Raw genomic sequence first — 13,673 nt, 5'->3', positions numbered from 1 at the left:
AGAGAAGCAAGTGCCCCCTGCAGCTCGCAAGAGACTCTCTCCTAGATCGGGCTTTTCTCTCTTACGTAGGCGCATGCTCTGGGGAGTCCTTCCCCGTGTGCACAGGCATGCCTGAACAGTCACAGCCCCCAGGATGGGGGTCTTCATATCCCCCAGGCAACAACACCGGCAAGCATGTTGGTAAAGTGAAGTAGTTAGAAATTGGAAACACAGCTTGAAACTTAGGGACTCTCTGGAATAGTAACTACTCTGGCTCATGAAATTTATTTCAAATTTTAAGTCTTAAAAGAGGATGAGAAGGACCTAGACCGTTTTCATTATATGGGACTTTTCCTGTCTTATTGCTGCTGGTACAGCAGCCTTCAGTAGCTGCTCACTCCTCCCACAGTTTGGGCAGTGACTGTCCTGGAGGGGAAGGTGGCCCAGGGAAACACGCCACACATCAGTGGTCACTCAGAACTGGGGACCCAGCTCAGCACACATTACATCAAGAAAGCCGCCTCGCTTCTCAAAGTCCTCCGCTCTCAGGGTAGTCACCAGTGTCAAATAATACTGCAGAATGCCCGCTACTTAGTGGCATTAGGTAAATGGAAGGTAAAGTTACCGTTGTGAGCAGGTCTGAGAGTGTGAGTTACAAGTGCTATGCAGAAAAGTGAGGGCATAGTTCTATTTTGGCATTTTTATTTTGAGATAACTGTATTCCAAATTTAATATGATCCTAATATAGCCTTTAATAATCTAGGCCCGAATTTCTTTTTCAGTTCTAATCTAGTGACCTAAGGAACCATTTCTTAAAGATATCTAACAGCATCATCTGCATATGTTAATTTTTTAATGAAATTTACATGTGACTTATTTTTCTTGTCAGCTCCCTTCCCCTTCACGTCCTTCACATTTGGTGGGGTGCTCTGTACGCCCTCAGTACAGTGCATAGTACTGGACTTCTGTACTGTATTATATCCTTTCTAACAGATTCCTTCAGAGAAGCAGAATGCCATCTTCGGTTTTGAGTGGAATCCCAGCAGTTTCAATGATATGAATAAGCATTTGGAAAGCATTTTCAGGGCAGGCTTTCTTCACGTTTCCTCACTTCTTTTCCTGCCCTTCCGGCTTTTCTCCTAACGCTTCTCTCCAGCTGACCCCATCTGCCACCATTCTCTGTGCACCCCCTGGCATCATTCTCCCCTCTCCGTTCGCTTCCTCCTGCTCCTTCCATCTCCTTCCCCACCATTTGTTTCTTACAGACACAGCACAGACTCCATGCGGCCTTCATGCCCGCTCTCCTCCCTTCTGATCAGTGTTTAGTCGTCGTCCTCAGTGCTCTTGCATATAGTTTGTGTGCTTTTATTTCTTGGTGACTGATTTGTTTGCCAGTTGTGTGTGTTTTCTTCCTAACTAGATAACAGACTTGACAGGTCACTATCCCATAGATGGCTTTTCCAACCTTCTTCTACCCATTCATTCAAAAAGGAAGGCTTGAGTGGAATACTACACGGCCATTAAAAAGGGATGAACTCTTGCTGTTTGTGATAGGATGGATGGAGGAGGTTATGCCAGGTGAAAAAAGTCAGACTGAGAAAGACAAATACCACCTGCTTTCACACATGTGTAGAATCTAAAACACAAAACAAACAAAAAGCAGAATCAGACCCACAAATACAGAGAACAAACTGGTGGTGGCCAGAGGGGAGGTGGGTAGGGGGAATGGGCAAAATGGGTGAAGGGGAGTGAGAGATACAGGCTTCCACTTGTGCACTGAGTAAGTCCCAGGGATAAAGGGCACAGCATAGGGAATGTAGGCAATGATACCGCAGTAGCGTTGTATGGTGACCAATGGGAGCTACACTTGTGATGAGCACAGCATAACATATAGAGGTGTTGAATCACTATGCTGTACACTTGAACCTTATGTAATATTTGCATCAGCTGTACTCAAAATCTTTTTAAGGCAACTTAAAATGAAAAAAAAATTAGGTACTGAGCACCTGAGTGCCAGACCTTGTGCTTGGGAAACAACAGAAGACAAAAAGACCATCTCCTTGTCCTCAAAGAGCTCATGGTATACAAAGTCCTTGATGAGTCAAGTGTTCGAGAAGTACTTCCTGAATAACTCAGTCTTAAAAGGTGGGCAGGAGTGTGGGTTAGCCCTTTCTCTGGTTATTCACTCCTGACAATTAAATAGATTGACCTGATGTGACCTGTTAAAACCCAAGTTGCCTTAATGTCCATAAATAGTGAAGCTGGGTAGCGTCTCATTTACCTTGTGCCAGTAACTCCTCCCATACCCACAGCTGTGCCGTTCTGCTGAGCATGTCCTTCCCCTGTCCGTACCCCTGATTAGCCTCAGTGCATCATTGCACATGGTGCTGCTCCAGCCATGTGTGATGAAGAACCAGTGTGTTTTTTCTTTCCAATCTGTCGTATAGGTGGTCCTACCACACATAAGTAGTACACACCCATTCCACATGCAACTCCCCAGCGAGTTCAGTGAGACCTGAACAGATCTATGCCCTGTTTGGGAGACAAGTGCACTGGTCTCGTGCCTGGATGCCACAACAGTGTGGACTTGCTGTAAACGTGCCTAAGTGCGGCTTCCGTACTTACCCAGTCAGGGACCGGAAGAAACCAGAGTGGACAGACCAGCGACATAGCACAGCTCTAAGGTGCAGCTTAAGTGTGACCTCAGTGCAGGCTCCACACTCAGGCCAGGTAAGACAGTCCTTCTCTGCTCTGGTCAGAGCCCGTGAATAGTTCTCCACCAGGGTACAAGTTCACCTCCAGCCGTCGTATGCATCTGCCTCCTGCTAGACTTCACAGTCCTCGGGGAAAGGGCTGGGGCCCTGTGGGCCTGCACTGCCTAGCACCAAGTGGGTGACCAGTAAGTGTCAGTTGAGTGAGTGAATGAATAACGAAGCCCCTCTCGTTGACGGTGAATGGATAGCGTTAAACCCACCGTAACACTTTCACAGTCACAGTGTCGCTCGGGAACACTTCGGGAACAGGTGTGAACACTTACTGCTGCCTGCGCTGCTTTCTTGCCCTGGATTTTACCTGTACTTAGGATGAGCAACATTGCCAGAAGGATAGGACTTTATATTGTACTCCAAGCTGACTTTTCTTGTAAAAGAGCAAGGTTTTCTCACCCGGTGCTTAAAAATGAGAAGCTACCAATTTGCTGCTGCCGCTGCCACCACCCACCCCAGGCAGGACGTCAGGATAAATAAAACAACACTCTTTATAACCCGGGCTCGCCCAAACATAATTATAATAAATCAAAGGCTAAAAAATTGGCAGAACTACAGTAAAGATCGAAAGGAGTTTATTGTTTTTAAACATACAACGTGTTGTATCTGCTACATCTTTGGTTTTGTGTCTCTGCCTTCATCTAGGACTGTATCACTCATTTTTATGAGTCCTTCTCAGCAATTAAGTGTACATTTTTTTACAGGATACAGAAAAGCAAAAGGGAAAACAAGCCATGCCTGAAAAACATGAAAATGAAATGTCTCAAGTGAAGCAAAAAAGCAAAAAACTCTTAAAGAAAGAAATCCCAACAGATGTGAAACCCAGGTAAGAAAAATAAATGTATGCAGAGAAATCAGGTATCCATAAGAAATGACTGGTGAAATCAGGTCATGTTTTTGTGGTGAGTTGGTTACTATGGGATTTCTGCAGCAAAAGCCATGACTGCATTGTGTTCCTCTCGGGTCTTTTCTGATGCCTGGTGTTGATTGGGGACCACATGCTGCTGCTGTCAGACATGGAAAAGGCAGAGTTAATGACTTGTTATGAAAATTTAGGATGAAATTTTAGGTTGGTAATTTGTTCCCAGGCAGAGAGCCATTCCAGTTCTGTACAAATGGTTTAACCACAGGTAGGAGCATAACTTTTCTCAAAAAGAGCTCTGACTCTGTTCACTAACCTAGAGCTGCAATTGGGTTCTAGACTTTTGTGCCATAAAACTTGAAAAAATTTATTCTTACCTGAAAAATGCACAGGGCAGAGGCACCTGGGTGGCTCAGTCAGTCAAGCATCCAATTCTTGGTGTCAAGCGTCCAGTTCTTGGTGTCAGCTCAGGTCATGATCTCAGGGTCCTGGGATCAAGCCCGGAGTCGGGCTCTGCGCTCAGCGGAGAGTCTGCTGGAGATTCTTTCCCTCTCTCTCCCTACGCCCCTCCCCTTCTTCCTTTCTCACTCTCTCATTAAAAAAAAAAAAAAAAACTCAGGGCAGATATCCTCTATCAACAAGAATTAACTAGGAAATAACTCCATTCCAGTCACTATGGAACAGGATTCTGGTGGGCCCCACAGGGAAGGCTTGCTGCAGAATGTTTCCTCAAGTAAATGAAGGAGTTGAACTGTTAGGTCATTAACTAAGGTTACTTTCATTAAACCTTAGATCTACCAAATAAGCTAATTTTAGTTTTAGCATTGTCCATGCCCTTCATAGTTGGTCGTATAAAATGGCCATCAGCATGTAAGCTGATATTTACCTTCTTGTGTGATAAGTGCACATTGACCTAGGAAGTTGAAGGAATTGGGTATAAATTACTAAAGGAAAGCATTGTTATCATTCGAATTGGCCTTACATTTTTGGAAGATCAGTTTTACTCTGATTCTGGAACTAATACGTGAGCTTTCCAGAAACACCAATAAACTGGAGTCTTTCCCTAGATGGCTTAACTCAGGCACAGGCAGTGTCTTCCATAGAACCAACAGCTCCTGAGAAATTAGGTGTTAACTATAGTGAAATGAAACCTCGTCCCTGAATTTATGAAATAATACAGCATATGGCAGTCATTAATTACTAATGGAATATTTATACCTAAAATTCACTCTTATGTGCAAATTTTTATGAGATCCAATCCCACAGTTTGTTGCGAACAATCTGACCCAGCTAGAATCAATGTCAAGTGGAGTAATGGTTGATACACTTGGATCTCTCCTGAGAGAAATCAACCTGAGGCACTAATTAGTGCTAACAACATTCTGGCACCCCAGGACTGGAATAATACTCTAGTGATTAGGGATTATTCTTCTAGGTCTTTTTCAGGCTTAGGTGATTAATCAGATATTCTTAAGTAAATGGGGCTAAAAAACACAAATTATGAAAAACCGTAGTTTTCATGGAGATCTTGTGAGAATAGACAATCATGCTGTAATTCTTATCACAAATTTAAAAACCAACCTTCTAAGAATTATCATAACAAAACTGTTCTGTAGGTGACTTTTGCCAAATCTGTATGATTAGCCTTGATGCCCGAGCTGTCAGACATAATTTTTTAAAACAGATAGTACATGTTAATTCTTACCTTCATCTCTTTTCCACTGACTTCTGTTATATTCCAAATTTTTTTTCTTTTTTTTTCTTTTTTTTTTTTAAAGATTTTATTTTTATTTATTTATTTGAGAGAGAGAGAATGAGAGAGAGCATGAGAGGGAGGAGGGTCAGAGGGAGAAGCAGACTCCCTGCCGAGCAGGGAGCCCGATGTGGGACTCGATCCCAGGACTCCAGGATCATGACCTGAGCCGAAGGCAGTCGCTTAACCAACTGAGCCACCCAGGCGCCCCTATTCCAAATTTTTATGAAATAAACTGACCATTAGCAGAATTACCATAGCAAAACCATTCCACAGAGGACTTTTACCCATTCTGCACTGTGTATTAGCCTCGATGCCTGAGCTCAGAGACATACTATTTCTTATACAAATACTACATGTTCATTTTTACCCTCATCCCTTTTCCTCTTCTACAGTATTCTGATTTTTTTTTATAAAATAAGTTGACCATTAGCGGATTTGATTTTGAACATTTTATAAAAGATTTCTTTGAATGCCACCAACTGTACGGATTTTGAGTTCTCTGGTTAACAGAAAGCTACAGGAGCCCATTCTCTACTGGCTGTCTGTCAAGGGACAGTTACAAGGATAATCATGTCCTTTGGTACATAGTTAAGAGAAAAAATCGTTACCAGCAAGACGGTGTAAGTAGTGTCCTCTCAATTGTCTTTTAAAATTGTCTTTTGTAACTGGAGAAATCCGTATGCAACCTTACTCTTCTGATCTCCTTAATCTAATCTCTTTAAACTCACCAATCTTGTTTTGTGTTTTCCCAAACTCAGTTGGATAAAAGTATTAAAAGAGTCAGAATTCATTAGTACATCACTCAAATATGGAGTTAAAGACTTTTTTGTTTTTGTTTTCACAAGTAGACCATATATTCTCTTATTTTTTTATTTAAATTCAGTTAATTAACATATAATGTATTATTAGTTTCAGAGGTAGAGTTCAGTGATTCATCAGTCTCATGTAATACCCAGTGCCCTCCTTAATGTCCATCACCCAGTTACCCTATTCCCCCTACCAGCAACCCTCAGTTTGTTTACTAAGAGTCTCTTACGATTTGTCTCCCTCTCTGATTTTGTTTTGTTTTATTTTTCCCTCTCTTCCCCTGTGATCCTCTGTTTTGTTTCTTAAATTCCATGTATCAGGGAGATCATACAAAGACTGGCTTTTTTAATAACCAGAAACGTGACCTCTCTGAATAGAGCCACTCTCTGTCTACACTGAGTTATGGCAGTCTGTCACTCAGGTAAAATCACTGCCAGTCCTAATATTAGTGGTACCCAAAACTCCTGTCACCTCAGAAATGCTGTGTGTTACTCTTTGGTTTTACAATCTGAAGGGTATAGATACACTCTTAAAAAGAGATACCACTAATAAGGCATATATGTATTATCATCTTCTTTTGAAAGCTTTATGTGATTGGGAATAAATGTCTGTTCCATATATCAGTAAGCCAAAACACTGATATTCTAAGATTAATAAAATCTGTGGGCTTAGTTCACATTTGCTTTATCAAAAATTAGTCTTTAAATATTGTCAATATTATTGGGATGTTATGTTATCTCTAGGCTACAAGACCCAATCCTGAAATGTTGAGGAACCTGTTTTCTTATAAATAGGTGTTGATAAAGCCAGAGCAGTGTCTCAGTCATGGTCTCTGCCTGTGCAGCCACATCCTACCATACTCCCACAAGTTCATTTCAAAAAATCATTTCCTGGGAGTGTGGAGCAGTGTTGTAATGGCAGAGACCTGGTCGATCCATCTTGGTCAGCTTCGACACCATAGAAGTTGTCCGTTTATTCAGCAACACTTTACATGACTTACATGACTTGAATGTAATAATTAAAATGAGGGGGGGGAAAGGTCTTCATAGAATAACTGTACTCTCTACTACTCTGCTCTAACAGCACACTCAGCTCAGGGCCGTGAGCACCACATTTCACACCCTGGCCTCCAGACCCGAGAGCACTGGGAAAGCCCTCATCTTGGCTTCAGCTCTCTGCCTTCCCCCTTCCCCAGACAGGGGCATAGACTGTATTACATGAGCAAAAATAAAGCCTGGCATCTCAACCACCAGATCTGAAAAACCAAAGGTTTTTCCCTTCTAGAAAGAATCATTTAAATTAAGTAGGCTCTTACCTATTTTACTCAGAAGGCTTTAAAAAAGGTTTCTTGATAAAGATCATCCAGCTTAATTTTGGACAGTATGAATCAGCAAAAATAAAATAGTTGTCTGACACCTTTTTTCTTAAAAAACCAACTAATTTTACAGTGGCACAGAGTTATGCTTTGTATAAATAGCCCCCACCCCCTATACTTATAAATGACTTAAAAATAACTGCACACCCACCTCTGCCACCACCCCCAGAGGGCTGGGTGTCTGTTTCATGGGAGCCTTTGTTGTTGTTTTTTCTTAAATACAGGGGTTTTTTTTAAGATTTTATTTATTTATTTGACAGAGAGAGACACAGTGAGAGAGGGAACACAAGCAGGGGGAGTGGGAGAGGGAGAAGCAAGCTTCCTGCTGAGCAGGGAGCCCGATGCGGGGGTCGATCCCAGGACCCTGGGATCATGACCTGAGCCAAGGGCAGATGCTTAACGACTGAGCCACCCAGGCGCCCCTTAAATGGAGTTTTTAAATAATACTGTCAATCAGAAGTAGAAGGACATGGAAGATTTATAAAACTGTAGCATTAATACTCTTGCCCGTATACAGTGAATTCTTTCATGTTGGTTTGTTAACCTGCCAAAAATTCTACTTATTTGGGTTAACAGAGCCCTTTGGGTTTTTGGTTAGCTCTTTTACTAATTCTGAATATAATATCTATTTATTATAGAAAATATGTGAAATAGAAACAAAAGAAAAGAAAATGACCTTTAACCAACTACCATATAAATATTTGTAAATAGCCTATGTTAAAATGTGTTTATTTATATCATTAATAATATTTATGTATTATTCTGTCATCTGGAAGGTTTGAACCCTTCTGACCTTTGAGATCTGGTGTGAATTAGTACAGTGGGCTGTCCCTGTCCCAGAACCTAGCAGAAATTGGCTGCCTTCTAGGAGTGAGAAGTTGGAGTAGCAACAGAAGGAAGATGATGTGGTGCATAACAAATAACCTGAAGGATAGGCTCGGGGAGGCCAGAGTGGTGTGTTGGAGACACACCCATTTTAGAACATCTACGTCAGCCAGTAAACTTTGTCAGATTTTTAATGAAAAGCAAGCTGTCTGCTCAGCCTTGAACCGACAGCTTTCTGGCCATCACCAGGAGAATGGTGGAGATCACTGATGATTTTTGGAAGAATTCTCGCAAGGGACCACCAGTTTCTGTCAGCTATGTCTCAGCCTTCACCGGAAAATGCCCTTCTTGGACCAAGTTAGCTTAGCTCCTGTCAGAGGCCTTCCCAAGCCTACTACTTGATCTTGGTGGCCATTACAGAAGCAAATTTGTAAAGAATGTCCTTATGGCCCAGATAGTTACGTTGCTCACACTGCCACCTTCTATAGGTCATCTGTCCATTTCTCTGAGAAATTGCTTCTCTCCCAGCAAATTTTAATGTTCTCTTCATCAGGCTGTGGAAACTTAGCCCAGCATGCCTCCCATTTTGCCTTGGACAGGAAGTTCAGAGCTAATTAGTTCTTCTTATACATGTTTATTATGTTAAGCTTACCTCTAAATCTATTAGAACACATATACACTCTAAATAAAAATAATACTTAAATTTTTGCCCAGGGTTAACCTTGAGTTTAAGAATAAAGAAGAAGATTCATCTCATCTTACTCACCCTAGAGCTTAGGCAAATCGCTCAGTCCTGCTGCCCTGCAGTGGGCTAGTGGATTTTCAAAAGCAACCCAGGAACTTAGCCCTGGTTCATTTCATGGTTTCTATGAGACAAATGTGCAGACCCTTGGACATTTTAAGTCTGAGACCTTTCAGAATCTCCACATTCAAGAATCCCACTAGTAGTTCAGACGCTGGAAAAGACTCATTCACAAGCAAAATAACTGCATTCAGCAGCCCCCAAAGCAGCATGTTTGTGCTAAAGGCTTTATACATACTCTGTGAGGTAGGTGCTCTAACCCATTCCATAGTATCCAGTAATGGACCTCAGTTCGTTGTCAGCACTCAGAATAGCAAAGCATAAATCTGCAAGTGCTGAGTGTCTCCTGAACAGTCTTGGAAACATTTGGAAAGCAGTCAGTGTTGTTAGGACCATGACTACATAGTGTCTGAGGAAGCCAGATTAGAAAAACATACGCAGTGGAGATTATAGCATGATCAGTGACTTCTACTCTCTGCTCCAAAACAAAGGCATAAATTTGAATTTTCCATCCATGATTGTCTTTCAGTTCTTTAGAGCTCCCTTATACCCCCCCATTGGAAAGTAAACAACGCAGAAATCTCCCAACCAAGATTCCTCTTCCAACTGCATTGACAAGTGGATCCAAAACACGAAATTCCCAGAAAACAAAAGGTATTTTCATTTCACCATATGGATATTTTCATGATTCATTGTATTAGTAATTATTGAGAGTTACCAGTAATTGATTAGTAGTTATCAGCCCTATAAAAGGCTACGGTGGTGTTCTCATCCTCATTAGAAGGTTCATTGAAACAGACCTGAAAGAAAGGAATTATCCTCCATTAATGATTTTTTTTTCCTGATTTTTGTGTAGGTACAAATAAGTTAGTGGAAAACAGGCCACCTGCCCTAGCAAAATTCCTCCCAAATAGTCAAGAACTAGGCAACACCAGTAGCTCAGAAGGTGAAAAAGACTCTCCACCACCAGAATGGGATTCCGTGCCAGTTCACAAACCCGGCAGCTGTAAGTATGGGAATTTAGAAACCGTGGTGCCCCACTCTGGGCAGGAAGACTCCACGGGGCATATTGCTTTAAAAGCAGTCCTGGCATCTGTGGTCTGCTGGAGCCCACTTGTACCAGCCAGCCAAAGCCCATTGTTCAATAGTCTGCCTTTGGTGAAAGTGTCGTAGCTCGTTTGGCTCGTGGGGGGAGTGTTTACACCAGAGAAACCAGGAGACAGTTCACATGAGGACTCTTCTTCCAGAGCTGGTAGACCACACCACTTCCCAGTGTACAAAATGGGAAGATCTGTCCGGAGCGGTGAATCATCCGAAGAAATACTTCTATATGAAATCATTAACTCTGCCATTTTTTAGCTGACTAGTTCCCCATGCATTTACAGTGTAATAATCATTTTTGTAAAAATTCAGTCTTCCTTCAATTTGACCCACATCTTTTACATAAACAACCTGCGTGAAGGTTTCATTATTTTACTCACTAGCTTCTTTACCTTGTTTGTCAGACTTGGCCCTACAGTAAATCATGACAGTAGCACAGGCTATAAAATAAGATCGAGGTCCTCACCATAGATACTCAGGACCCAAAATAGAAGACAATGGAGACAAGCCAAGGAGGGGCCCAATTATAGGGATTTGGGGTCGAGAGAGGACCAGCTCGAGGACTGATTCATCTACAGTGTTAGAGCGAACTCACACTTAGACAGTTTGTGCCAAAGGGAAAATCACAGTTGAACAAAAGATTGTTTGGGGCAAAGCGGGATTTAACTGAAGAGTGGGTGACTGAAGCCCCCAGTAAGATGAATGAGGAAGAGAACTTGGGAATCCAGGTGCGGTGCATGGCGCCTTTTACATTTTCACTGGAAAAAGATGCTTTCTTTGTTAAAACCTGTAGGCCCCCTATTTGCCATGAGACCTTCTGGCCCTTTTTAATACTATATTTTGCCTGGGATGAGATACAAACCTAAATCCCTGGTCATTCAAGATATCTTGAATGAATCTCTCAGTAGTCCTGATTTTTGTTCCTTAGGCTGAATGCTTTTTGTTCCTTAGATTCCCCTCTCGGGTTTCAGCTGGACACTGGTCCTTGGCTTCTTTGTGATTTGGGCCGTTCTATATTAAACAAACATCACCTCCGCCACAGAGGGAGGTTTTCAGCTTTGGGAGACAGGGTTCCCAGGGAGCCAGTTTCATAGGGTTGTCTGCAGCCCAGTAAAGTCAGCATAAGCTCTGCTGCTGTGAGTAACAACACGTGGTACAGGAAAGAGGGGACATAAACTGGACACAGCCTTCAGGGCCAGATAGCTGGCTGTGACAGAGTTACCACAAAGTGGCACCTGAGGAATGTGCTGGCATCAGTCCTTTGGGATGGAGGAGAAAAAGCCCAGATCCAACCCCATGTGAGTTTGGCTCCACACCTCAGGAGGGGAGGAATGTGAGAAATGCCAGGCAAATGGTCTGGAGAAGAAAATGTTTGGAAAGCAGAATGCTGCAGGCCTCTGTTTCCTCCGCAGGCCCATCCAAGAAGGCCAGCCGATGTCTCCAAGAGCTCAGTGCCTCAGGGCAGAGCTCCCTGTCATACAGCTAGATGGCTTTGCCACTGGGAAAAGTGTGTACTCGCTCCAAGGCCCACATCTGCGTAATTATTTTGTGCTTTTCCAGCCAAGGAATATCTTACCCTGGTCCCACATCCTGTAACCTCTCTGCTCTCTCCACCAGCCTTACTAGAAAGTTCTACAGGGCTCCACTAGATACACAAAATTGCTACATGAAACCATTAAGAATCAGTCTAATACACTTCCTCTACCCCTGCTTTCTTATCTTTTCTCCCTTCTCCACCCTTTGCTGATAATTGATCTGGCTGAGACCTCTAGCCTCCAAACCCTCTGTTAGCAGTGCTTCACTTCCTAGGCTTCCCACTGGGCTAAAGCATCTTTCACTCAGGGCTTTGCGAGCCCGCTCCTCGCTGGGAACCCATGTGGAGAGATCGCTCTACCCCCAGGCAGCACCCCTTATAGCATGGTGCCCTGTGCCCATAGGAGATGCTGAGAAAATTGTCTTGGAATAATGTCATGACTTTAAAAGACAACAAATCCAAGGGGTTATTGAAAGGCAAATAGAAAAGTTCTCTAATTACACATGCCCTATGCTATTCTTGGTCACCTCCTGCCTTCCCCCCCATCTTCTCTTCTTACTTCAAGCATTAGTCCATAAGGTCTTTTTCTGACTTTTCTTGACTTCCCGTGTTGCATTCCAACATTTACTAAGTGCTTCTGCAGCTACTGGGCCCAGGGAAACACATCCCACTAAAGGAGAGCCACCAAGGGATGCAGCGCATGCTCCCCCAGGACAGGCACCTGGGCGAGCAAGCACCACAAGGCAGAGTGTGGCCGCCCCACTGTGGACAGCTCCCAGCTCACTTCTTGGGAGTGGGGGGAGAGTCAGAGAAGGTGTAATACAAGGGGTGGCTAGGGAAGGATCAGGACAGTTGTACAAATAATGGCCCTACCATGTAGAGGTGATATCAGACACACTGTGCTGTAGGGGCTTCCGAGGCAGGCCAAAAGGTGGAGAGCTTGGAGATGGGCCCTGAACATGGGCATCACGTCAGCAGACTACAGAGCATATAAGAAAGGGATTAGCCACATGCTCAAGGGTGAGAGCTGGTGGAGTGGAGACAAGGACGGGGAATAAGGGGCCAGCACCACTGAGGAATGTCAGAATCCTGGGATAGGTGCAAAGTGGCACTGGAGATGGGGAATGCAGGGCATTGCGGAGTGCAGGGCAGGGTCAAGCTATAGTCTCAGGATGGTTCCGCCTGCCGCCCTGCACCTGCTGCAGGTGTGAGCCTGGGTGGAAGTACCGGGACTCTTTCCCATCCCAAACACTGATTTTCCCTGCCCGTCCCTGAAGGACAAGGAAGAGCCACCTTCCCAGCGTGAGGTGGGAGAACCTGCCCAGGAGGGTGCAGCAGAGCACCAAGGAGAGAGGAGTCATGCCAGTGAATCGGAAAGCCTCATGCTGCACAGAGACACAGGACTTCCTTTTTTCCTTTCAAACCTTTAAACAACACATGTAAAAACTTTCTTACAGAAGCACTTGAGTTCTGCATTCTATCAAAACATCAAAAGTAATTTCAAGAGTAAAAAAACACTACATTAATGAGACCTTTTATTTTTCATTTCCAGCTACCGATAGCCTTTATAAACTTTCTCTGCAAACCCTCAACGCAGACATTTTCTTAAAACAACGCCAGACCTCACCGACGCCTGCCTCTCCGTCCCCCCCCGCTGCACCTTGCCCGTTCTCGACCCGGGGCAGCTACAGCAGCGTCGTCAACAGCTCCAGCAGGTGGGTCCCTGGCCGCCCCCCACTCTTCAGATAACTAAGTTCTGTAGATGCTTGCGCCCTTCGAGTGCAGACGCTCGGTGGCCACAGCCTGCTGTCCTGTCCCACCTCTCCTGTCTGTTCTTTACAAGCTTCTGCCCTGTCCCGGGGTCGCT

General features: G+C 43.7%; 1 protein-coding gene across 3 annotated transcripts in view; it reads left to right on the top strand.

Moving 5' to 3' along the window:
- The window catches only part of TMEM131 (transmembrane protein 131), a 240,722-nt gene that overhangs the window by 221,788 nt on the left and 5,261 nt on the right, over positions 1 to 13,673 (top strand). For all 3 annotated transcript variants that reach the window (XM_035001727.1, XM_035001728.1, XM_035001729.1), the window contains 4 exons: positions 3,449 to 3,570; positions 9,701 to 9,825; positions 10,028 to 10,177; positions 13,359 to 13,521. In XM_035001727.1, the coding sequence (XP_034857618.1) occupies positions 3,449 to 3,570; positions 9,701 to 9,825; positions 10,028 to 10,177; positions 13,359 to 13,521 (560 nt within the window). The remainder of the gene's footprint in view (positions 1 to 3,448; positions 3,571 to 9,700; positions 9,826 to 10,027; positions 10,178 to 13,358; positions 13,522 to 13,673) is intronic.

The sequence above is a fragment of the Mirounga leonina genome, unplaced genomic scaffold (assembly GCF_011800145.1).
Source record: "Mirounga leonina isolate KUSES-001 unplaced genomic scaffold, KU_Mleo_1.0 Mir_125, whole genome shotgun sequence".
NCBI lineage: Eukaryota > Metazoa > Chordata > Mammalia > Carnivora > Phocidae > Mirounga > Mirounga leonina.
The sequence above is the reverse complement of the archived record's forward strand: the minus strand, read 5'-3'. Positions and strand labels throughout refer to the sequence as shown.